Source organism: Anomaloglossus baeobatrachus, chromosome 12 (assembly GCF_048569485.1).
Source record: "Anomaloglossus baeobatrachus isolate aAnoBae1 chromosome 12, aAnoBae1.hap1, whole genome shotgun sequence".
Taxonomy (NCBI): domain Eukaryota; kingdom Metazoa; phylum Chordata; class Amphibia; order Anura; family Aromobatidae; genus Anomaloglossus; species Anomaloglossus baeobatrachus.
The window spans coordinates 9,082,721-9,108,024 of NC_134364.1; the positions used below are offsets into that span (position 1 = coordinate 9,082,721).

The 25,304-nt window shown below is 53.2% G+C and overlaps 1 protein-coding gene across 3 annotated transcripts in view; it reads right to left on the minus strand.

Annotated features, from left to right (window-relative positions):
- Positions 1–25,304, minus strand: part of EML5 (EMAP like 5) — a 209,534-nt gene that overhangs the window by 122,048 nt on the left and 62,182 nt on the right. For all 3 annotated transcript variants that reach the window (XM_075330633.1, XM_075330632.1, XM_075330634.1), the window contains exons 2-4: positions 7,467–7,626; positions 823–921; positions 431–499 (exon numbers count right to left, since the gene is read on the minus strand). In XM_075330633.1, coding sequence (XP_075186748.1) covers positions 431–499; positions 823–921; positions 7,467–7,626 — 328 coding nt within the window. The remainder of the gene's footprint in view (positions 1–430; positions 500–822; positions 922–7,466; positions 7,627–25,304) is intronic.

A 25,304-nucleotide genomic window follows, 5' to 3' on the forward strand; every position in this document is an offset into this window, starting at 1 on the left:
TCCTTGCTCACATAGTCTTTTACTAGACAATGTCAAACTAGCCAGATTCCTACTCCACACTGATGAGGGGCAAATACCCCGAAACGGCTGTCTGTGGATGGATACCATGTTTGGCATAGGTGGTCTCCTTGATTGGAGACTGCCCTTCCCGTGGTTGTTCCTTCCCGGTGAAAGACCTGGCTAGTTTCCTGCCAGCGTTGAGAAACATGTGATGGTGTCTCCGCAGGCCTTCTTGCAGGGGTATCTACAGACCCGCCCCGGGACACCACAAGTCAGGAAAACTGCAGTTATATGGGCATGAAACAAGTCTGTGCAGTCTGGAGAGGCAGTATAATGTGAAGCAAGAATAATGAAAAACTGGCAGAGCGAGAAACGATATACCAATGTGCCATAAACACAGACGTGACCAGTGTGACCGCGAGGGGCTGACCTTGATGTGCTTCACCCCGCAGCTGACCAGCTTGTTCGGCTGATAGAGATCCCACGAGATGTCGAAGATCTGGAAGAAAGCAATGACATATAATACGGCAGCATCACCGGACACGGCCCACGGCAGGGGCCACAGACGAGCAAAAAGCGGGGCCCTCACATCAACAGGACTGATCGGGGATTGGAACGGTCCGGCTCAGCCTGCCAGGGCATGATGGGAGTTGTAGTCTCACAAGAACTGAAGAGCCACAGGATAGAGAACGCAAATAAAGACGACCTGCCTCTGTATGCAACCATACAAATATCTACAGATCCCACCAGCAGGTATATATATATCTGGGGCCTGTGCTTATGCTCTGTAGGGTGCCCCCCGGCCTTAGGTAACCCCCATACCCTGTCAGTGTGGCCCGGAGCCATAGACAGCATCTTCCCTTTCCTCCAGTCCCATACACAAATCGTGTTCTTGGAGTCGAGGCCGACGGACACCAGACGCTGCGGGAGGAGAAGGGAACAGGGAGAAAAGAGAGGAGAAGTCATGATTATAATCCCTACACAGTAAAGAGCGGTCCCTGCGCCACTGGGAACTGCACCCACCAATGAAGAACAGCCGGCCCCTATACCCACCAATGGAGAACAGCCGGCCCCTATACCCACCAATGGAGAACAGCCGGCCCCTAAACCCACCAATGGAGAACAGCCGGCCCCTATACCCACCAATGGAGAACAGCCGGCCCCTATACCCACCAATGGAGAACAGCCGGCCCCTATACCCACCAATGGAGAACGGCCGGCCCCTATACCCACCAATGGAGAACAGCCGGCCCCTATACCCACCAATGGAGAACAGCCGGCCCGTATACCCACCAATGGAGAACAGTCAGCTCCAGCACCCACCAATGGAGAACAGCCGGCTCCAGCACCCACCAATGGAGAACAGCCGGCCCCTATACCCACCAATGGAGAACAGCCGGCCCCAGCACCCACCAATGGAGAACAGCCGGCCCCTATACCCACCAATGGAGAACAGCCAGCCCCTATACCCACCAATGGAGAACAGCCGGCCCCTATACCCACCAATTGAGAACAGCCGGCCCCTATACCCACCAATGGAGAACAGCCGGCCCCAGCACCCACCAATGGAGAACAGCCGGCCCCTATACCCACCAATGGAGAACAGCCTACCCCTATACCCACCAATGGAGAACAGCCAGCCCCTATACCCACCAATGGAGAACAGCCGGCCCCTATACCCACCAATTGAGGACAGCCGGCCCCTATATCCACCAATGGAGAACAGCCGGCCCCTATACCCACCAATGAAGAACAGCCGGCCCCTATAGCCACCAATGGAGAACAGCCGGCTCCAGCACCCACCAATGGAGAACAGCTGGCCCCTATACCCACCAATGGAGAACAGCTGGCCCCTATACCCACCAATGGAGAAAAGCCGGCCCCTATACCCACCAATGGAGAACAGCCGGCCCCTATACCCACCAATGGAGAACAGCCGGCCTAAGCCAAATGGAGAACAGTCAGCCCGAGTCCACCGATCACTAATGGAGAACAGCCGGCCCCTGCACCAACCAATGGAGAACAGCTGGCTCCAGCACCCACCAATGGAGAACAGCCGGCTACAGCATCCACCAATGGAGAACAGCCGGCTCCAGCACCCAACAATGGAGAACAGCCGGCTCCAGCACCCAACAATAGAGAACAGCCGGCTCCAGCACCCACCAATGGAGAACAGCCGGCTCCAGCACCCACTAATGGAGAACAGCCGGCTACAGCACCCACCAATGGAGAACAGCCGGCTCCAGCACCCACCAATGGAGAACAGCCGGCCCCTATACCCACCAATGAAGAACAGCCGGCCCCTATACCCACCAATGGAGAACAGCCGGCCCCTATACCCACCAATGGAGAACAGCCGGCCCCTATACCCACCAATTGAGAACAGCCGGCCCCTATACCCACCAATGGAGAACAGCCGGCCCCTATACCCACCAATTGAGAACAGCCGGCCCCTATATCCACCAATGGAGAACAGCCGGCCCCTATACCCACCAATGGAGAACAGCCGGCCCCTATACCCACCAATGGAGAACAGCCGGCTCCAGCACCCACCAATGGAGAACAGCCGGCCCCTATACCCACCAATGGAGAACAGCCGGCCCCTATACCCACCAATGGAGAACAGCCAGTCCCTATACCCACCAATGGAGAACAGCCGGCCCCTATACCCACCAATTGAGAACATCCGGCCCCTATATCCACCAATGGAGAACAGCCGGCCCCTATACCCACCAATGGAGAACAGCCGGCCCCTATACCCACCAATGGAGAACAGCCGGCTCCAGCACCCACCAATGGAGAACAGCCGGCCCCTATACCCACCAATGGAGAACAGCCGGCCCCTATACCCACCAATGGAGAACAGCCGGCCCCTATACCCACCAATGGAGAACAGCCGGCCCCTATACCCACCAATGGAGAACAGCTGGCCTAAGCCAAATGGAGAACAGTCAGCCCGAGTCAACCAATCACTAATGGAGAACAGCCGGACCCTGCACCAACCAATGGAGAATAGCTGGCTCCAGCACCCACCAATGGAGAACAGCCGGCTACAGCATCCACCAATGGAGAACAGCCGGCTCCAGCACCCACCAATGGAGAACAGCCGGCTCCAGCACCCACCAATGGAGAACAGCCGGCTCCAGCACCCACCAATGGAGAACAGCTGGCTCCAGCACCCACCAATGGAGAACAGCCGGCTCCAGCACCCACTAATGGAGAACAGCCGGCTCCAGCCCCCACCAATGGAGAACAGCCGGCTCCAGCACCCACCAATGGAGAACAGCCGGCTCCAGCACCCACCAATGGAGAACAGCCGGCTCCAGCAGCCACCAATGGAGAACAGCCAACCCCAGCACCCACCAATGGAGAACAGCCGGCTCCTGCGCCCACCAATGGAGAACAGCCGGCTCCAGCACTTACCAATGGAGAACAGCCGGCTCCAGCAGCCACCAATAGAGAACAGCCGGCTCCAGCACCCACCGATGGAGAACAGCCGGCTCCAGCAGCCACCAATGGTCAACAGCCGGCTCCAGCAGCCACCAATGGTGAACAGCCAGCCTAAGAACAGTCAGCCCGAGTCCACCAATCACTAATGGAGAACAGCCGGCCTGAGCCCACCAATTACCAATGGAGAACAGCCGACCCCTGTGACCACCAATGGAGAATAGCCGGCCCCTATACCCACCAATGGAGAACAGCCAGCCCCTATATCCACCAATGGAGAACAGCCGGCCCCTATACCCACCAATGGAGAACAGCCGGCCCCCTATACCCACCAATGGAGAACAGCCGGCCCCTATACCCACCAATGGAGAACAGCCGGCCCCTATATCCACCAATGGAGAACAGCCGGCCCCTATACTCACCAATGGAGAACAGCCGGCCCCTATACCCACCAATGGAGAACAGCCGGCCCCTATACCCACCAATTGAGAACAGCCGGCCCCTATATCCACCAATGGAGAACAGCCGGCCCCTATACCCACCAATGGAGAACAGCCGGCCCCTATACCCACCAATGGAGAACAGCCGACCCCTGTGACCACCAATGGAGAATAGCCGGCCCCTATACCCACCAATGGAGAACAGCCAGCCCCTATATCCACCAATGGAGAACAGCCGGCCCCTATACTCACCAATGGAGAACAGCCGGCCCCTATACCCACCAATGGAGAACAGCCGGCCCCTATACCCACCAATTGAGAACAGCCGGCCCCTATATCCACCAATGGAGAACAGCCGGCCCCTATACCCACCAATGGAGAACAGCCGGCCCCTATACCCACCAATGGAGAACAGCCGGCTCCAGCACCCACCAATGGAGAACAGCCGGCCCCTATACCCCTATACCCACCAATGGAGAACAGCTGGCCCCTATACCCACCAATGGAGAACAGCCGGCCCCTATACCCACCAATGGAGAACAGCCGGCCCCTATACCCACCAATTGAGAACAGCCGGCCCCTATACCCACCAATGGAGAACAGCCGGCCCCTATACCCACCAAAGGAGAACAGCCGGCTCCAGCACCCACCAATGGAGAACAGCCGGCCCCTATACCCACCAATGGAGAACAGCCGGCCCCTATACCCACCAATGGAGAACAGCCGGCCCCTATACCCACCAATGGAGAACAGCCGGCCCCTATACCCACTAATGGAGAACAGCCGGCCTAAGCCAAATGGAGAACAGTCAGCCCGAGTCCACCAATCACTAATGGAGAACAGCCGGCCCCTGCACCAACCAATGGAGAATAGCTGGCTCCAGCAACCACCAATGGAGAACAGCCGGCTCCAGCATCCACCAAGGGAGAACAGCCGGCTCCAGCACCCAACAATGGAGATCAGCCGGCTCCAGCACCCAACAATGGAGAACAGCCGGCTCCAGCAGCCACCAATAGAGAACAGCCGGCTCCAGCACCCACCGATGGAGAACAGCCGGCTCCAGCAGCCACCAATGGTGAACAGCCGGCTCCAGCAGCCACCAATGGTGAACAGCCAGCCTAAGAACAGTCAGACCGAGTCCACCAATCACTAATGGAGAACAGCCGGCCTGAGCCCACCAATTACCAATGGAGAACAGCCGACCCCTGTGACCACCAATGGAGAATAGCCGGCCCCTATACCCACCAATGGAGAACAGCCGGCCCCTATATCCACCAATGGAGAACAGCCGGCCCCTATACCCAGGAATGGAGAACAGCCGGCCCCCTATACCCACCAATTGAGAACAGCCGGCCCCTATACCCACCAATGGAGAACAGCCGGCCCCTATATCCACCAATGGAGAACAGCTGGCCCCTATACCCACCAATGGAGAACAGTCGGCCCCTATATACACCAATGGAGAACAGCTGGCCCCTATACCCACCAATGGAGAACAGCCAGCCCCTATACCCACCAATGGAGTACAGCCGGCCCCTATATCCACCAATGGAGAACAGCCGGCCCAAGAACAGTCAGCCGAGTCCACCAATCACTAATGGAGAACAGCCGACCCCTGTGACCACCAATGGAGAATAGCCGGCACCAGCAACACCAATGAAGAGTAGGAGAACAGCCGGCTCCAGCATCCACCAATGGAGAACAGCCGCTCCAGGATCCACCAATGGAGAACAGCCGGCTCCTGCACCCACCAATGGAGAACAGCCAGCTCCAGCATCCATCAATGGAGAACAGCCGGCTCCAGCACCCACCAATGGAGAACAGCCGGCTCTTGCGCCAACCAATGGAGAACAGCCGGCTCCAGCACCCACCAATGGAGAACAGCCAGATCCTGCACCCACCAATGGAGAACAGACAGCTCCTGCACCCACCAATGGAAAACAGCTGGTTCTTGTGCCCACCAATGGAGAACAGCCAGCTCCATCACCCACCAATGGAGAACAGCCGGCTCCAGCACCCACCAATGGAGAACAGCCGGCTCCAGCACCCACCAATGGAGAACAGCCGGCTCCAGCACCAACCAATGGAGAACAGCCGGCTCCAGCAAACACCAATGGAGAACAGCTGGCTCCAGCAGCCACCAATGGAGAACAGCCGGCTCCAGCAGCCACCAATGGAGAACAGCTATAACAGAATCACTGGCTCCTATGCCCACCAATGGAGAACAGCCGGCTCCAGCACCCACCAATGGAGAACAGCCGGCTCCAGCAAACACCAATGGAGAACAGCTGGCTCCAGCAGCCACCAATGGAGAACAGCCGGCTCCAGCAGCCACCAATGGAGAACAGCTATAACAGAATCACTGGCTCCTATGCCCACCAATGGAGAACAGCCGGCTCCAGCATCCATCAATGGAGAACAGCCTGCTCCAGCACCCACCAATGGAGAACAGCCGGCTCTTGCGCCAACCAATGGAGAACAGCCGGCTCCAGCACCTACCAATGGAGAACAGCCGGCTCCAGCACCTACCAATGGAGAACACCCGGCTCCTGCACCCACAAATGGAGAACAGCCAGCTCCTGCAGCCACCAATGGAGAACAGCCGGCCCCTATACACACCAATGGAGAACAGCCGGCCCCTATAACCCACCAATGGAGAACAGTCAGCTCCAGCACCCACCAATGGATAACAGCCGGCTCCAGCACCCACCAATGGAGAACAGCCGGCCCCTATACCCACCAATGGAGAACAGCCGGCCCCTATACCCACCAATGGAGAACAGCCAGCCCCTATACCCACCAATGGAGAACAGCCGGCCTCTATACCCCTATACCCACCAATGGAGAACAGTCGGCCCCTATACCCACCAATGGAGAACAGTCGGCCTAAGCCAAATGGAGAACAGTCAGCCCGAGTCCACCAATCACTAATGGAGAACAGCCGGCACCTGCACCAACCAATGGAGAACAGCCGACTCCTGCGCCCACCAATGGAGAACAGCCGGCCCCTATACCCACCAATGGAGAACAGCCGGCCCCTATATCCACCAATGGAGAACAGCCGGCCCCTATACCCACCAATGGAGAACAGTCGGCCCCTATATCCACCAATGGAGAACAGTCGGCCCCTATACCCACCAATGGAGAACAGCTGGCCCCTATATCCACCAATGGAGAACAGCCGGCCTAAGAACAGTCAGCCCGAGTCCACCAATCACTAATGGAGAACAGCTGGCCTGAGCACACCAATTACCAATGGAGAATAGCCGGCACCAGCAACACCAATGGAGAAAAGTAGGCCCCTGCACTTAATGGAGAACAGCCGGCTACAGCATCCACCAATGGAGATCAGCCGGCTACAGCATCCACCAATGGAGAACAGCCGGCTCCAGCAGCCACCAATGGAAAACAGCCGGCTCCAGCAGCCAACAATGGAGAACAGCTATAACAGAATCACTGGCTCCTGTGCCCACCAATGTGCTACGCTGTGCACCATGAGGATTTGCCTCCTAAACCACATGACATTGTGCGGCCCCCGTACATTTGACAATGCATCTTATTGCAGCTTTGTGCACCCACCTGACCGTCCAGATCAAACGCCAGGCAGGCGACCCCGTGAGTGTGTACATCCTTCAGTATGGAGACTGTCTGCACGGAGTAGGAGTCCCACACGCAGATATACGGCTCCTTCCCGACTTGCCCAGTAGCCACCAGCAGCCTCTCCGGGTGCAGCGCCAAACTAGGAGGAAAGGAACACATTACATGATTGCTGCACTCACAGAAGCGCCATCAGGAGCGGAGCCTTTATACGAGCCGCCGGCGATCCGGAAGACATGCGGGGTGCTCGGACTCATGATACTGGCAAGAGTGTGGCCTGAAAATAATACAGACAACAGCGCTCCACGCAGTGCCACAGTGCCCGCCAGCCCTCCGCACAGTGCCCGCCACCGCTCCGCACAGTGCCCGCCAGCCCTCTGCACAGTGCCCGCCACCTCCCCGCACAGTGCCTGCCAGCCCTCTGCACAGTGCCAGCCAGCCCTCCGCACAGTGCCCTCCAGCCCTCTGCACAGTGCCCGCCACCGCTCCGCACAGTGCCCGCCACCCCTCCGCAAAGTGCCCGCCAGCCCTCTGCACAGGGCCAGCCAGCCCTCTGCACAGTGCCAGCCAGCCATCCGCACAGTGCCCTCCAGCCCTCTGCACAGTGCCCACCAGCCCTCTGCACAGTGCCCGCCAGCCCTCCGCACAGTGCCCACCATCCCTCTGCTCAGTGCCCGCCAGCCCTCCGCACAGTGCCCGCCAGCCCTCTGCACAGTGCCCACCAGCCCTGCGCACAGTGCCCGCCAACCCTCTGCACAGTGCCCGCCAGCCCTCTGCACAGTGCCCACCAGACTTCCGCACAGTGCCCGCCAGCCCTCCGCACAGTGCCCGCCAGCCCTCTGCACAGTGCGCGCCACCACTCCGCACAGTGCCCGCCAGCCCTCTGCACAGTGCCCGCCAGCCCTAAGCACAGTGCCCGCCAGCCCTCCGCACAGTGTCTGCCAGCCCTCTGCACAGTGCCCGCCACCGCTCCGCACAGTGCCCGCCAGCCCTCAGCACAGTGCCCGCCAGCCCTCAGCACAGTGCCCGCCAGCCCTCCGCACAGTGCCCGCCAGCCCTCCGCACAGTGCCCGCCACCGCTCCGCACAGTGCCCGCCAGCCCTCAGCACAGTGCCCGCCAGCCCTCCGCACAGTTCCCGCCAGCGCTCCGCACAGTGCCTGCCAGCCCTCTGCACAGTTCCTGCCACTGCTACGCACAGTGCCCGCCACCGCTCCGCACAGTGCCCACCACTGCTCCGCACTGTTCCTGCTAGCCCTCCGCACAGTGCCCGCCAGCCCTTCGCACTGTTCCGGCCAGCGCCTACCTGAACCACAGGCTCGTTAGAATGAACGGTTAACAGTTTAGTATAATAGACAGATAAACATTAACAAGGAGCAGAGGGAACATTTATTACTGCAGATTACTCCTCCCGGGAGACTCCTAAAGTCTACACTGAATAATGTACAGACCAGAGAACACGACCCACAGATAAAGAAGGAAGACGCGGAAGATTCTGGAGAATACGACAGAGAAGACACACAAGACCCGGAGGAAGAAACAATGTCCAGAACAACAAGACCCGGAGGAAGAAACAATGTCCAGAACACACACAAGACCCACAGGAAGAAGCAATGTCCAGAATACACACAAGACCCGGAGGAAGAAACAATGTCCAGAACACACACAAGACCCACAGGAAGAAGCAATGTCCAGAACACACACAAGAACCGCAGGAAGAAACAATGTCCAGAACACACACAAGACCCACAGGAAGAAACAATGTCCAGAACACACACAAGACCCACAGGAAGAAACAATGTCCAGAACACACACAAGACCCGCAGGAAGAAGCAATGTCCAGAACACACACAAGACCCACAGGAAGAAACAATGTCCAGAACACACACAAGACCCACAGGAAGAAGCAATGTCCAGAACACACACAAGACCCACAGCAAGAAACAATGTCCAGAACACACACAAGACCCACAGGAAGAAGCAATGTCCAGAATACACACAAGACCCGGAGGAAGAAACAATGTCCAGAACACACACAAGACCCACAGCAAGAAACAATGTCCAGAAAACACACAAGACCCACAGGAAGAAACAATGTCCAGAACACACACAAGACCCGCAGGAAGAAGCAATGTCCAGAACACACACAAGACCCACAGCAAGAAACAATGTCCAGAACACACACAAGACCCACAGGAAGAAGCAATGTCCAGAACACACACAAGACCCACAGGAAGAAGCAATGTCCAGAACACACACAAGACCCGCAGGAAGAAACAATGTCCAGAACACACACAAGACCCACAGGAAGAAGCAATGTCCAGAACACACACAAGACCCACAGCAAGAAACAATGTCCAGAACACACACAAGACCCACAGGAAGAAGCAATGTCCAGAATACACACAAGACCCGGAGGAAGAAACAATGTCCAGAACACACACAAGACCCACAGGAAGAAACAATGTCCAGAACACACACAAGACCCACAGGAAGAAACAATGTCCAGAACACACACAAGACCCACAGGAAGAAACAATGTCCAGAACACACACAAGACCCGCAGGAAGAAGCAATGTCCAGAATACACACAAGACCCACAGGAAGAAGCAATGTTCAGAACACAAACAAGACCCACAGGAAGAAGCAATGTCCAGAATACACACAAGACCCACAGGAAGAAACAATGTCCAGAACACACACAAGACCTGGAGGAAGAAACAATGTCCAGAACACACACAAGACCCGCAGGAAGAAGCAATGTCCAGAACACACACAAGACCCACAGGAAGAAGCAATGTCCAGAACACACACAAGACCCACAGCAAGAAACAATGTCCAGAACACACACAAGACCCACAGGAAGAAGCAATGTCCAGAATACACACAAGACCCGGAGGAAGAAACAATGTCCAGAACACACACAAGACCCACAGGAAGAAACAATGTCCAGAACACACACAAGACCTGGAGGAAGAAACAATGTCCAGAACACACACAAGACCCGAAGGAAGAAGCAATGTCCAGAACACACACAAGACCCACAGGAAGAAACAATGTCCAGAACACACACAAGACCCACAGGAAGAAACAATGTCCAGAACACACAAAAGACCCACAGGAAGAAACAATGTCCAGAACACACACAAGACCTGGAGGAAGAAGCAATGTCCAGAACACACACAAGACCTGGAGGAAGAAACAATGTCCAGAACACACACAAGACCCGCAGGAAGAAGCAATGTCCAGAACACACACAAGACCCACAGGAAGAAACAATGTCCAGAACACACACAAGACCCACAGGAAGAAACAATGTCCAGAACACACACAAGACCCACAGGAAGAAACAATGTCCAGAACACACACAAGACCCGGAGGAAGAAGCAATGTCCAGAACACACACAAGACCCACAGGAAGAAACAATGTCCAGAACACACACAAGACCCACAGGAAGAAGCAATGTCCAGAACACACACAAGACCCACAGCAAGAAACAATGTCCAGAACACACACAAGACCCACAGGAAGAAGCAATGTCCAGAATACACACAAGACCCGGAGGAAGAAACAATGTCCAGAACACACACAAGACCCACAGGAAGAAACAATGTCCAGAACACACACAAGACCTGGAGGAAGAAACAATGTCCAGAACACACACAAGACCCGAAGGAAGAAGCAATGTCCAGAACACACACAAGACCCACAGGAAGAAAAAATGTCCAGAACACACACAAGACCCACAGGAAGAAACAATGTCCAGAACACACAAAAGACCCAAAGGAAGAAACAATGTCCAGAACACACACAAGACCTGGAGGAAGAAGCAATGTCCAGAACACACACAAGACCTGGAGGAAGAAACAATGTCCAGAACACACACAAGACCGGCAGGAAGAAGCAATGTCCAGAACACACACAAGACCCACAGGAAGAAACAATGTCCAGAACACACACAAGACCCACAGGAAGAAACAATGTCCAGAACACACACAAGACCCACAGGAAGAAACAATGTCCAGAACACACACAAGACCTGGAGGAAGAAGCAATGTCCAGAACACACACAAGACCCGGAGGAAGAAGCAATGTCCAGAACACACACAAGACCCGCAGGAAGAAGCAATGTCCAGAACACACACAAGACCCACAGGAAGAAACAATGTCCAGAACACACACAAGACCTGGAGGAAGAAGCAATGTCCAGAACACACACAAGACCTGGAGGAAGAAGCAATGTCCAGAACACACACAAGACCCGCAGGAAGAAGCAATGTCCAGAAAACACACAAGACCTGGAGGAAGAAGCAAAGTCCAGAAAACACACAAGACCCACAGGAAGAAACAATGTCCAGAACACACACAAGACCCGCAGGAAGAAGCAATGTCCAGAACACACACAAGACCTGGAGGAAAAAGCAATGTCCAGAACACACACAAGACCTGGAGGAAGAAGCAATGTCCAGAACACACACAAGACCTGGAGGAAGAAGCAATGTCCAGAACACACACAAGACCTGGAGGAAGAAGCAATGTCCAGAACATACACAAGACCCGCAGGAAGAAACAATGTCCAGAACATACACAAGAACTGGAGGAAGAAACAATGTCCAGAACATACAAAAGACCCACATGAAGAAACAATGTCCAGAACACACACAAGACCCGGAGGAAGAAGCAATGTCCAGAACATACACAAGACCCACAGGAAGAAACAATGTCCAGAACACACACAAGACCTGGAGGAAAAAGCAATGTCCAGAACACACACAAGACCCGGAGGAAGAAGTAATGTCCAGAACACATACACAAGACCCGGAGGAAGAAGCAATGTCCAAAACACACACAAGACCCAGAGGAAGAAGCAATGTCCAGAACACACACAAGACCCGGAGGAAGAAGCATTGTCCAGAACATACACAAGACCCGAAGAAAGAAGCAATGTCCAGAACACACACAAGACCAGGAGGAAGAAGCAATGTCCAGAACACACACAAGACCCGGAGGAAGAAGCATTGTCCAGAACACACACAAGACCCACAGGAAGAAACAATGTCCAGAACACACACAAGACCCGGAGGAAGAAACAATGTCCAGAACACACACTAGACCCACAGGAAGAAACAATGTCCAGAACACACACAAGACCTGGAGGAAGAAGCAATGTCCAGAACACACACAAGATCTGGAGGAAGAAACAATGTCCACAACACACACAAGTCCCGCAGGAAGAAGCAATGTTCAGAACACAAACAAGACCCACAGGAAGAAACAATGTCCAGAACACACACAAGACCCGGAGGAAGAAGCAATGTCCAGAACACACACAAGACCCGGAGGAAGAAGCAATGTCCAGAACACACACAAGACCCGCAGGAAGAACCAATGTCCAGAACACACACAAGACCCACAGGAAGAAACAATGTCCAGAACACACACAAGACCTGGAGGAAGAAGCAATGTCCAGAACACACACAAGACCTGGAGGAAGAAACAATGTCCAGAACACACACAAGACCCGCAGGAAGAAGCAATGTTCAGAACACACACACAAGACCCACAGGAAGAAACAATGTCCAGAACACACACAAGACCCACAGGAAGAAACAATGTCCAGAACACACACAAGACCCACAGGAAGAAACAATGTCCAGAACACACACAAGACCCGGAGGAAGAAGCAATGTCCAGAACACACCCAAGACCCGGAGGAAGAAGCAATGTCCAGAACACACACAAGACCCGGAGGAAGAAGCAATGTCCAGAACACACACAAGACCCGCAGGAAGAAGCAATGTCCAGAACTCTAGAATACACAAGACCCGGAGGACGAAGCAATGTCCAGAACACACACAAGACCCATAGGAAGAAACAATGTCCAGAACACACACAAGACCTGGAGGAAGAAGCAATGTCCAGAACACACACAAGACCCGCAGGAAGAAGCAATGTCCAGAACATACACAAGACCCGGAGGAAGAAACAATGTCCAGAACACACCCAAGACCCGGAGGAAGAAGCAATGTCCAGAACACACACAAGACCCAGAGGAAGAAGCAATGCCCAGAACACACACAAGACCCGCAGGAAGAAGCAATGTCCAGAACTCTAGAATACCCAAGACCCGGAGGAAGAAGCAATGTCCAGAACACGCACAAGACCCGAAGGAAGAAGCAATGTCCAGAACACACACAAGACCTGGAGGAAGAAGCAATGTCCAGAACACACACAAGACCCGGAGGAAGAAGCAATGTCCAGAACACACACAAGACCCGCAGGAAGAAGCAATGTCCAGAACACACACAAGACCCGGAGGAAGAAGCAATGTCCAGAACACACAAGACCCACAGGAAGAAGCAATGTCCAGAAGTCTAGAATACCCAAGACCCGGAGGAAGAAGCAATGTCCAGAACACACACAAGACCCACAGGAAGAAGCAATGTCCAGAACACACACAAGACCTGGAGGAAGAAGCAATGTCCAGAACACACACAAGACCTGGAGGAAGAAGCAATGTCCAGAACACACACAAGACCTGGAGGAAGAAGCAATGTCCAGAACACGCACAAGACTTGGAGGAAGAAGCATTGTCCAGAACATACACAAGACCCGAAGGAAGAAGCAATGTCCAGAACACACACAAGACCCGGAGGAAGAAGCAATGTCCAGAACACACACAAGACCCGCAGGAAGAAGCAATGTCCAGAACACACACAAGACCCGGAGGAAGAAGCAATGTCCAGAACACACACAAGACCCGGAGGAAGAAGCAATGTCCAGAACACAAACAAGACCCGGAGGAAGAAGCAATGTCCAGAACACACACAAGACCCGCAGGAAGAAGCAATGTCCAGAACATACACAAGACCCACAGGAAGAAACAATGTCCAGAACACACACAAGACCTGGAGGAAGAAGCAATGTCCAGAACACACACAAGACCCGCAGGAAGAAGCAATGTCCAGAACATACACAAGACCCGGAGGAAGAAACAATGTCCAGAACACACCCAAGACCCGGAGGAAGAAGCAATGTCCAGAACACACACAAGACCCAGAGGAAGAAGCAATGCCCAGAACACACACAAGACCCGCAGGAAGAAGCAATGTCCAGAACTCTAGAATACCCAAGACCCGGAGGAAGAAGCAATGTCCAGAACACGCACAAGACCCGAAGGAAGAAGCAATGTCCAGAACACACACAAGACCCGGAGGAAGAAGCAATGTCCAGAACACACACAAGACCCGGAGGAAGAAGCAATGTCCAGAACACACACAAGACCCGCAGGAAGAAGCAATGTCCAGGACACACACAAGACCCGGAGGAAGAAGCAATGTCCAGAACACACACAAGACCCACAGGAAGAAGCAATGTCCAGAACTCTAGAATACCCAAGACCCGGAGGAAGAAGCAATGTCCAGAACACACACAAGACCCACAGGAAGAAGCAATGTCCAGAACACACACAAGACCTGGAGGAAGAAGCAATGTCCAGAACACACACAAGACCTGGAGGAAGAAGCAATGTCCAGAACACACACAAAACCTGGAGGAAGAAGCAATGTCCAGAACACGCACAAGACCTGGAGGAAGAAGCATTGTCCAGAACATACACAAGACCCGAAGGAAGAAGCAATGTCCAGAACACACACAAGACCCGGAGGAAGAAGCAATGTCCAGAACACACACAAGACCCGCAGGAAGAAGCAATGTCCAGAACACACACAAGACCCGGAGGAAGAAGCAATGTCCAGAACACACACAAGACCCACAGGAAGAAACAATGTCCAGAACACACACAAGACCCGGAGGAAGAAGCAATGTCCAGAACACACACAAGACCCGCAGGAAAAAGCAATGTCCAGAACACACACAAGACCCGGAGGAAGAAACAATGTCCAGAACACACACAAGACCCGCAGGAAGAAGCAATGTCCAGAACACACACAAGACCCGGAGGAAGAAGCAATGTCCAGAACACACACAAGACCCACAGGAAGAAACAATGTCCAGAACACACACAAGACCTGGAGGAAGAAGCAATGTCCAGAACACACACAAGACCTGGAGGAAGAAGCAATGTCCAGAACACACACAAGACCTGGAGGAAGAAGCAATGTCCAGAACACACACAAGACCCGCAGGAAGAAGCAATGTCCAGAACATACACAAGACCCGGAGGAAGAAACAATGTCCAGAACACACACAAGACCCCGAGGAAGAAGCATTGTGCAGAACATAAACAAGACCCGAAGGAAGAAGCAATGCCCAGAATACACACAAGACCCGGAGGAAGAAGCAATGTCCAGAACTACAAAACATACACAAGACCCGGAGAAAGAAGCAATGATCATCAGTAAAACAAAAAAAAAACCACTAACCCAGAGGAAGAAGCAATGTCCAACACTACATCACACATACAGGATCTAGAATAGAGCACAATGTCCAGTGAAGAGTAACTTCATAGTAAACTTGATGTGATTTTTTTCCCCAGACATTAGTGACAAAATTGCAAAAGAAAACCTGAACTCAGATGTACGGGGTTCAGAAAGCAAAGAATAACACAATGTAAAAGCTCAGAAAGCTGCTGTAGAGCTCGGCAGAATTACACTGCAGAGCAACACTCCCTAACAGTGCATGACATCAGATAAAGAGCCGCTAACCATAGTTGTTGGCAGAGACCCTTCCCTGACTTGTCATCTCTGATCAGCGGCTGCCATGATAGGAATCGCTCCCGGTAAAATGTGCTCCCCGCTCCTGCCTCCCTGTCAGGTCCCCCCCCCCCCCCCACTCCTGTGCGGTCGTCAAAAGGACATCACTATATACCGCTCCAATACTACTGACGAATCCGTGATGTATCCGGGCTGTGACGTAACTGCTGACTGATCCCCAATACACACTGCAGTGGGAAAACCGGCCATGATCTGCTGTATGTGTGAAAGCATTGAAATCACGGCCACTGATCTCTGGTGATGGATAGGAGGTGTTCTCAGTGATGTCACTGGTGATGGATAGGCGATGTTCTCAGTGATGTCACCGCTGATCTCTGGTGATGGATAGGAGGTGTTCTCAGTGATGTCACCGCTGATCTCTGGTGATGGATAGGAGGTGTTCTCAGTGATGTCACCGCTGATCTCTGGTGATGGATAGGAGGTGTTCTCAGTGATGTCACCGCTGATCTCTGGTGATGGATAGGCGGTGTTCTCAGTGATGTCACAGCTGATCTCTGGTGATGGATAGGAGATGTTCTCAGTGATGTCACCGCTGATCTCTGGTGATGGATAGGAGGTGTTCTCAGTGATGTCACCGCTTATCTCTGGTGATGGATAGGCGGTGTTCTCAGTGATGTCACCGCTGATCTCTGCTGATGGATAGGCGGTGTTCTCAGTGATGTCACTGCTGATCTCTGGTGATGGATAGGAGGTGTTCTCAGTGATGTCACCGCTGATCTCTGGTGATGGATAGGAGGTGTTCTCAGTGATGTCACCGCTGATCTCTGGTGATGGATAGGAGGTGTTCTCAGTGATGTAACTGCTGATCTCTGGTGATGGATAGGAGGTGTTCTCAGTGATGTCACTGCTGATCTCTGGTGATGGATAGGAGGTGTTCTCAGTGATGTCACCGCTGATCTCTGGTGATGGATAGGAGGTGTTCTCAGTGATGTCACCGCTGATCTCTGGTGATGGATAGGAGGTGTTCTCAGTGATGTCACCGCTGATCTCTGGTGATGAATAGGAGGTGTTCTCAGTGATGTCACCGCTGATCTCTGGTGATGGATTGGCGGTGTTCTCAGTGATGTCACCGCTGATCTCTGGTGATGGATAGGCGGTATAATCAGTGATGTCACCGCTGATCTCTGGTGATGGATAGGAGGTGTTCTCAGTGATGTCACCGCTGATCTCTGGTGATGGATAGGCGGTGTTCTCAGTGATGTCACCGCTGATCTCTGGTGATGGATAGGAGGTGTTCTCAGTGATGTCACCGCTGATCTCTGGTGATGGATAGGAGGTGTTCTCAGTGATGTCACCGCTGATCTCTGGTGATGAATAGGAGGTGTTCTCAGTGATGTCACCGCTGATCTCTGGTGATGGATAGGAGGTGTTCTCAGTGATGTCACCGCTGATCTCTGGTGATGGATAGGCGGTATAATCAGTGATGTCACCGCTGATCTCTGGTGATGGATAGGAGGTGTTCTCAGTGATGTCACCGCTGATCTCTGGTGATGGATAGGCGGTGTTCTCAGTGATGTCACCGCTGATCTCTGGTGATGGATAGGAGGTGTTCTCAGTGATGTCACCGCTGATCTCTGGTGATGGATAGGAGGTGTTCTCAGTGATGTCACTGCTGATCTCTGGTGATGGATAGGAGGTGTTCTCAGTGATGTCACCGCTGATCTCTGGTGATGGATAGGAGGTGTTCTCAGTGATGTCACCGCTGATCTCTGGTGATGGATAGGCGGTGTTCTCAGTGATGTCACTGCTGATCTCTGGTGATGGATAGGAGGTGTTCTCAGTGATGTCACCGCTGATCTCTGGTGATGGATAGGAGGTGTTCTCAGTGATGTCACTGCTGATCTCTGGTGATGGATAGGCGGTGTTCTCAGTGATGTCACCGCTGATCTCTGGTGATGGATAGGAGGTGTTCTCAGTGATGTCACTGCTGATCTCTGGTGATGGATAGGAGGTGTTCTCAGTGATGTCACCGCTGATCTCTGGTGATGGATAGGTGGTGTTCTCAGTGATGTCACCGCTGATCTCTGGTGATGGATAGGAGGTGTTCTCAGTGATGTCACCGCTGATCTCTGGTGATGGATAGGAGGTGTTCTCAGTGATGTCACTGCTGATCTCTGGTGATGGATAGGAGGTGTTCTCAGTGATGTCACCGCTGATCTCTGGTGATGGATAGGAGGTGTTCTCAGTGATGTCACCGCTGATCTCTGGTGATGGATAGGCGGTGTTCTCAGTGATGTCACTGCTGATCTCTGGTGATGGATAGGAGGTGTTCTCAGTGATGTCACCGCTGATCTCTGGTGATGGATAGGAGGTGTTCTCAGTGATGTCACTGCTGATCTCTGGTGATGGATAGGCGGGGTTCTCAGTGATGTCACCGCTGATCTCTGGTGATGGATAGGAGGTGTTCTCAGTGATGTCACTGCTGATCTCTGGTGATGGATAGGAGGTGTTCTCAGTGATGTCACCGCTGATCTCTGGTGATGGATAGGAGGTGTTCTCAGTGATATCACCGCTGATCTCTGGTGATGGATAGGAGGTGTTCTCAGTGATATCACCGCTGATCTCTGGTGATGGATAGGTGGTGTTCTCAGTGATGTCACCGCTGATCTCTGGTGATGGATAGGAGGTGTTCTCAGTGATATCACTGCTGATCTCTGGTGATGGATAGGAGGTGTTCTCAGTGATGTCACCGCTGATCTCTGGTGATGGATAGGTGGTGTTCTCAGTGATGTCACTGCTGATCTCTGGTGATGGATAGGAGGTGTTCTCAGTGATGTCACCGCTGATCTCTGGTGATGGATAGGCGGTGTTTTCAGTGATGTCACCGCTGATCTCTGGTGATGGATAGGAGGTGTTCTCAGTGATGTCACCGCTGATCTCTGGTGATGGATAGGCGGTGTTCTCAGTGATGTCACCGCTGATCTCTGGTGATGGATAGGCGGTGTTTTCAGTGATGTCACTGCTGATCTCTGGTGATGGATAGGCGATGTTCTCAGTGATGTCACCGCTGATCTCTGGTGATGGATAGGAGGCGTTCTCAGTGATGTCACCGCTGATCTCTGGTGATGGATAGGAGGTGTTCTCAGTGATGTCACCGCTGATCTCTGGTGATGGATAGGAGGTGTTCTCAGTGATGTCACTGCTGATCTCTGGTGATGGATAGGAGGTGTTCTCAGTGATGTCACCGCTGATCTCTGGTGATGGATAGGCGGTGTTCTCAGTGATGTCACCGCTGATCTCTGGTGATGGATAGGAGGTGTTCTCAGTGATGTCACCGCTGATCTCTGGTGATGGATAGGCGGTGTTCTCAGTGATGTCATTGCTGATCTCTGGTGATGGATAGGTGGTGTTCTCAGTGATGTCACCGCTGATCTCTGGTGATGGATAGGAGGTGTTCTCAGTGATGTCACCGCTGATCTCTGGTGATGGATAGGAGGTGTTCTCAGTGATGTCACCGCTGATCTCTGGTGATGGATAGGAGGTGTTCTCAGTGATGTCACCTCTGATCTCTGGTGATGGATAGGAGGTGTTCTCAGTGATGTCACCGCTGATCTCTGGTGATGGATAGGAGGTGTTCTCAGTGATGTCACCGCTGATCTCTGGTGATGGATAGGAGGTGTTCTCAGTGATGTCACTGCTGATCTCTGGTGATGGATAGGCGGTGTTCTCAGTGATATCACTGCTGATCTCTGGTGATGGATAGGCGGTGTTCTCAGTGATGTCACCGCTGATCTCTGGTGATGGATAGGAGGTGTTCTCAGTGATGTCACCGCTAATCTCTGGTGATGGATAGGCGGTGTTCTCAGTGATGTCATTGCTGATCTCTGGTGATGGATAGGTGGTGTTCTCAGTGATGTCACCGCTGATCTCTGGTGATGGATAGGAGGTGTTCTCAGTGATGTCACCGCTGATCTCTGGTGATGGATAGGAGGTGTTCTCAGTGATGTCACCGCTGATCTCTGGTGATGGATAGGAGGTGTTCTCAGTGATGTCACCGCTGATCTCTGGTGATGGATAGGAGGTGTTCTCAGTGATGTCACCTCTGATCTCTGGTGATGGATAGGAGGTGTTCTCAGTGATGTCACCGCTGATCTCTGGTGATGGATAGGAGGTGTTCTCAGTGATGTCACCGCTGATCTCTGGTGATGGATAGGAGGTGTTCTCAGTGATGTCACTGCTGATCTCTGGTGATGGATAGGCGGTGTTCTCAGTGATATCACTGCTGATCTCTGGTGATGGATAGGCGGTGTTCTCAGTGATGTCACCGCTGATCTCTGGTGATGGATAGGTGGTGTTCTCAGTGATGTCACCGCTGATCTCTGGTGATGGATAGGAGGTGTTCTCAGTGATGTCACCGCTGATCTCTGGTGATGGATAGGAGGTGTTCTCAGTGATGTCACCGCTGATCTCTGGTGATGGATAGGAGGTGTTCTCAGTGATGTCACTGCTGATCTCTGGTGATGGATAGGAGGTGTTCTCAGTGATGTCACCGCTGATCTCTGGTGATGGATAGGAGGTGTTCTCAGTGATGTCACCGCTGATCTCTGGTGATGGATAGGAGGTGTTCTCAGTGATGTCACCGCTGATCTCTGGTGATGGATAGGCGGTGTTCTCAGTGATGTCACCGCTGATCTCTGGTGATGGATAGGCGGTGTTCTCAGTGATGTCACCGCTGATCTCTGGTGATGGATAGGAGGTGTTCTCAGTGATGTCACCGCTGATCTCTGGTGATGGATAGGAGGTGTTCTCAGTGATGTCACCGCTGATCTCTGGTGATGGATAGGAGGTGTTCTCAGTGATGTCACCGCTGATCTCTGGTGATGGATAGGAGGTGTTCTCAGTGATGTCACCGCTGATCTCTGGTGATGGATAGGAGGTGTTCTCAGTGATGTCACTGCTGATCTCTGGTGATGGATAGGAGGTGTTCTCAGTGATGTCACCGCTGATCTCTGGTGATGGATAGGTGGCATTGCTTGGATTTAGTCTCGGCGCAGTACCTAGTCTGTACTTCATAATACACACAAACAGGCAGCATCCTCAGTAAACATTCCTGGCGCTGGGTTGTACTCTTTACACATTCCTGGCGCTGTGTTGTACTCTGCACACATTCCTGGCGCTGGGTTGTACTCTGCACACATTCCTGGCGCTGTGTTGTACTCTGCACACATTCCTGGCGCTGGGTTGTACTCTGCACACATTCCTGGCGCTGGGTTGTACTCTGTACACATTTCTGGCGTTGGGTTGTACTCTGTACACATTCCTGGTGCTGGTTTGTACTCTGTACACACTCCTGGCGCTGGGTTGTACTCTTTACACACTCCTGGCGCTGGGTTGTACTCTTTACACACTCCTGGCGCTGGGTTGTACTCTTTACACACTCCTGGCGCTGGGTTGTACTCTGCACACATTCCTGGCGCTGGGTTGTACTCTGTACACATTCCTGGCGTTGGGTTGTACTCTGTACACATTCCTGGCGCTGGGTTGTACTCTGTACACATTCCTGGCGTTGGGTTGTACTCTGTACACATTCCTGGCGCTGGGTTGTACTCTGCACACACTCCTGGCGCTGGGTTGTACTCTGCACACACTCCTGGCGCTGGGTTGGACTCTGCACACACTCCTGGCACTGGGTTGGACTCTGCACACACTCCTGGCGCTGGGTTGGACTCTGCACACACTCCTGGCGCTGGGTTGGACTCTGCACACACTCCTGGCGCTGGGTTGGACTCTGCACACACTCCTGGCGCTGGGTTGGACTCTGCACACACTCCTGGCGCTGGGTTGGACTCTGCACACACTCCTGGCGCTGGGTTGTACTCTGCACACACTCCTGGCGCTGGGTTGTGCAGTGAGAAGATAATTACAGCTCATCCTCCAATGGAGCAAATAATGAACTGAGGATCAGATCTGATCCATTGGGCCTAATATACAGAGGCCTGAGCACCCCAGAATGTAAGGCCACGTCTGCCCCTCACCCACCATTAACCCTTACACTGCTGGCCAGTCTCTGGCTGGGAGTCACCTTGGCTGCTCTTGCTCAGGGATTAGAGGAGATAGATTAATATGGGTAAAAGAGTCAGGAGGAGGTTTACGAGTCTCTGCGCAGCGCGGCACTAATCTACTCACAGTGACAGAGCGAGTGCGGGGAAGAAAGGGCGGCCACAGCAGCCACTACCACAATTAATGGATCTCTCACTAGAACACCACGTCTGCACCAAAACCCAGATGTAGCAGAGCCAAGTATACTACTCAGCGCTGTGTAACGGCAGATACTGGGCACTACACCGGGTATACAGGACAGGAGGAGTGGTACTGTGCAGTGTATACAGTGCCTTGCGGAAGTATTCAGCCCCCTTGAGTTTTTCAAGCTTTCCCCACATTTCAGGCTTCAAACACAAAGATAAAAATGTTAATTTTATGATGAAGAATCAGCAACAAGTGACACAATTGTGAAGAGGAAGGAAATTTATTGCTTATTTTAAACTTTTGTAAAAGATAAACTGTAAATTGGTGCGTGCAATATTATTCATCCCCTTTATACTTTCAGTGCAGTAAACTCCCTCCAGAAGTTGATTGAGGATCTCTGAATGATGCAATGTTGTCCTAAATGACTGATGATGATAAATATAAGCCCCTGTGTGTGATCAAGTCTCCGTATAATGCCCCTGCTCTGTGATAGTCTCATGTTCTGTGTAAAGCGCAGAGAGCATCATGAAGACCAAGGAACACAACAGGCAGGTCCGTGATACTGTTGTGGAGAAGTTTAAAGCCGGATTTGGTTACAAAAAGATTTCCACAACTTTAAACATCCCAAGGAGCCCTGTGCAAGCGATCATATTGCAATGTTAGGAGGATCATACCACTGCAAATCTACCAAGACCCGGCCGTACATCTAAACTATCCTCTCACACAAGGAGAAGACTGATCAGAGATGCAGCCAAGAGGCCCATGATCCCTCTGGATGATCTGCAGAGATCTACAGCTGAGGGGGGAGAGTCTGTCCATAGGACAACAATCAGCCGTACACTGCACAAATCTGGCCTTTATGGAAGAGTGGCAAGAAGAAGCCATTTCTCAAAGATATCCATAAAAAGTGTTGTTTAAAGTTTGCCACAAGCCGCCAGAGACACCAAACATGTGGAAGAAGGTGCTCTGCTCAGAGGAAACCAAAATCACACTATTGGGGCACAATGCCAAACGATATGTGCCCAACACAGCTCATCACCCTGAACACCCCATCCCCACTGTCAAACATGGTGGAGGCAGCATCATGGTTTGGGCCTGCATTTCTTCAGCAGAGACAGGGAAGATGGTAAAATTGATGGGAAGATGGATGGAGCCAAATACAGGACCATTCTAGAGGAAAACCTGTTGTAGTCTGCAAAAGACCTGAGACTGGGACGGAGATTTGTCTCCCAACAAGAAAATGACCCCAAACAAAGCAAAATCTACAATGGAATGGTTCACAAATAAACGTATCCAGGTGTTAGAATGGCCAAGTCACCGTCCAGACCTGAACCCAATCGAGAATCTGTGGAAAGAGCTGAAAACTGCTGTTCACAAACGCCTCCATCCAACCTCACTCAGCTCCAGCTGTTTACAAAGAATGGGCGAGAATTTCAGCCTCTCCATGTGCAAAACTGATAGACACATCCCCCAAGAGACTGCAGCTGTAATCGCAGCAAAAGGGGGCGCTACAAAGGATTCACTTACAGGGGATGAATAATATTGCATTGTAGAATATTTGTTTGCTCATCCAGATCTGCTCTCCTGTGTGGAGATACACAGTCTGCGAACAGGCTCCTTAGTCGGTTTCTAGACCTGATGGCAGGTAGACATCACAGCCCACGAGCCGCACATTACAGCCCACGAGCCCCACATTACAGCCCACGAGCCGCACATTACAGCCCACGAGCCCCACATTACAGCCCACGAGCCGCACATTACAGCCCACGAGCCCCACATTACAGCCCACGAGCCGCACATCACAGCCCACGAGCCGCACATCACAGCCCACGAGCCGCAAATTACAGCCCACGAGCCGCACATTACAGCCCACGAGCCGCACATTACAGCCCACGAGCCGCACATTACAGCCCACGAGCCGCACATTACAGCCTACGAGCCACACATTACGGCCCACGAGCCGCACATCACGGCCCACGAGCCGCACATCACAGCCCACAAGCCGCACATCACGGCCCCACGAGCCCCACATTACAGCCCACAAGCCGCACATTACAGCCCACGAGCCGCACATTACAGCCCACGAGCCGCACATTACAGCCCACGAGCCGCGCATTACAGCCCACGAGCCGCACATTACGGCCCACGAGCCGCACAACACGGCCCACGAGCCGCACATCACAGCCCACAAGCCGCACATCACGGCCCCACGAGCCCCACATTACAGCCCACAAGCCGCACATTACAGCCCACGAGCCGCACATTACAGCCCACGAGCCCCACATTACAGCCCACGAGCCGCACATTACAGCCCACGAGCCCCACATTACAGCCCACGAGCCGCACATCACAGCCCACGGGCCGCACATCACAGCCCACGAGCCGCAAATTACAGCCCACGAGCCGCACATTACAGCCCACGAGCCGCACATTACAGCCCACGAGCCGCACATTACAGCCCACGAGCCGCACATTACAGCCTACGAGCCACACATTACGGCCCACGAGCCGCACATCACGGCCCACGAGCCGCACATCACAGCCCACAAGCCGCACATCACGGCCCCACGAGCCCCACATTACAGCCCACAAGCCGCACATTACAGCCCACGAGCCGCACATTACAGCCCACGAGCCGCACATTACAGCCCACGAGCCGCACATTACAGCCCACGAGCCGCACATTACGGCCCACGAGCCGCACAACACGGCCCACGAGCCGCACATCACAGCCCACAAGCCGCACATCACGGCCCCACGAGCCCCACATTACAGCCCACAAGCCGCACATTACAGCCCACGAGCCGCACATTACAGCCCACGAGCCGCACATCACAGCCCACGAGCCGCACATCACAGCCCACGAGCCGCACATCACAGCCCACGAGCCGCACATCACG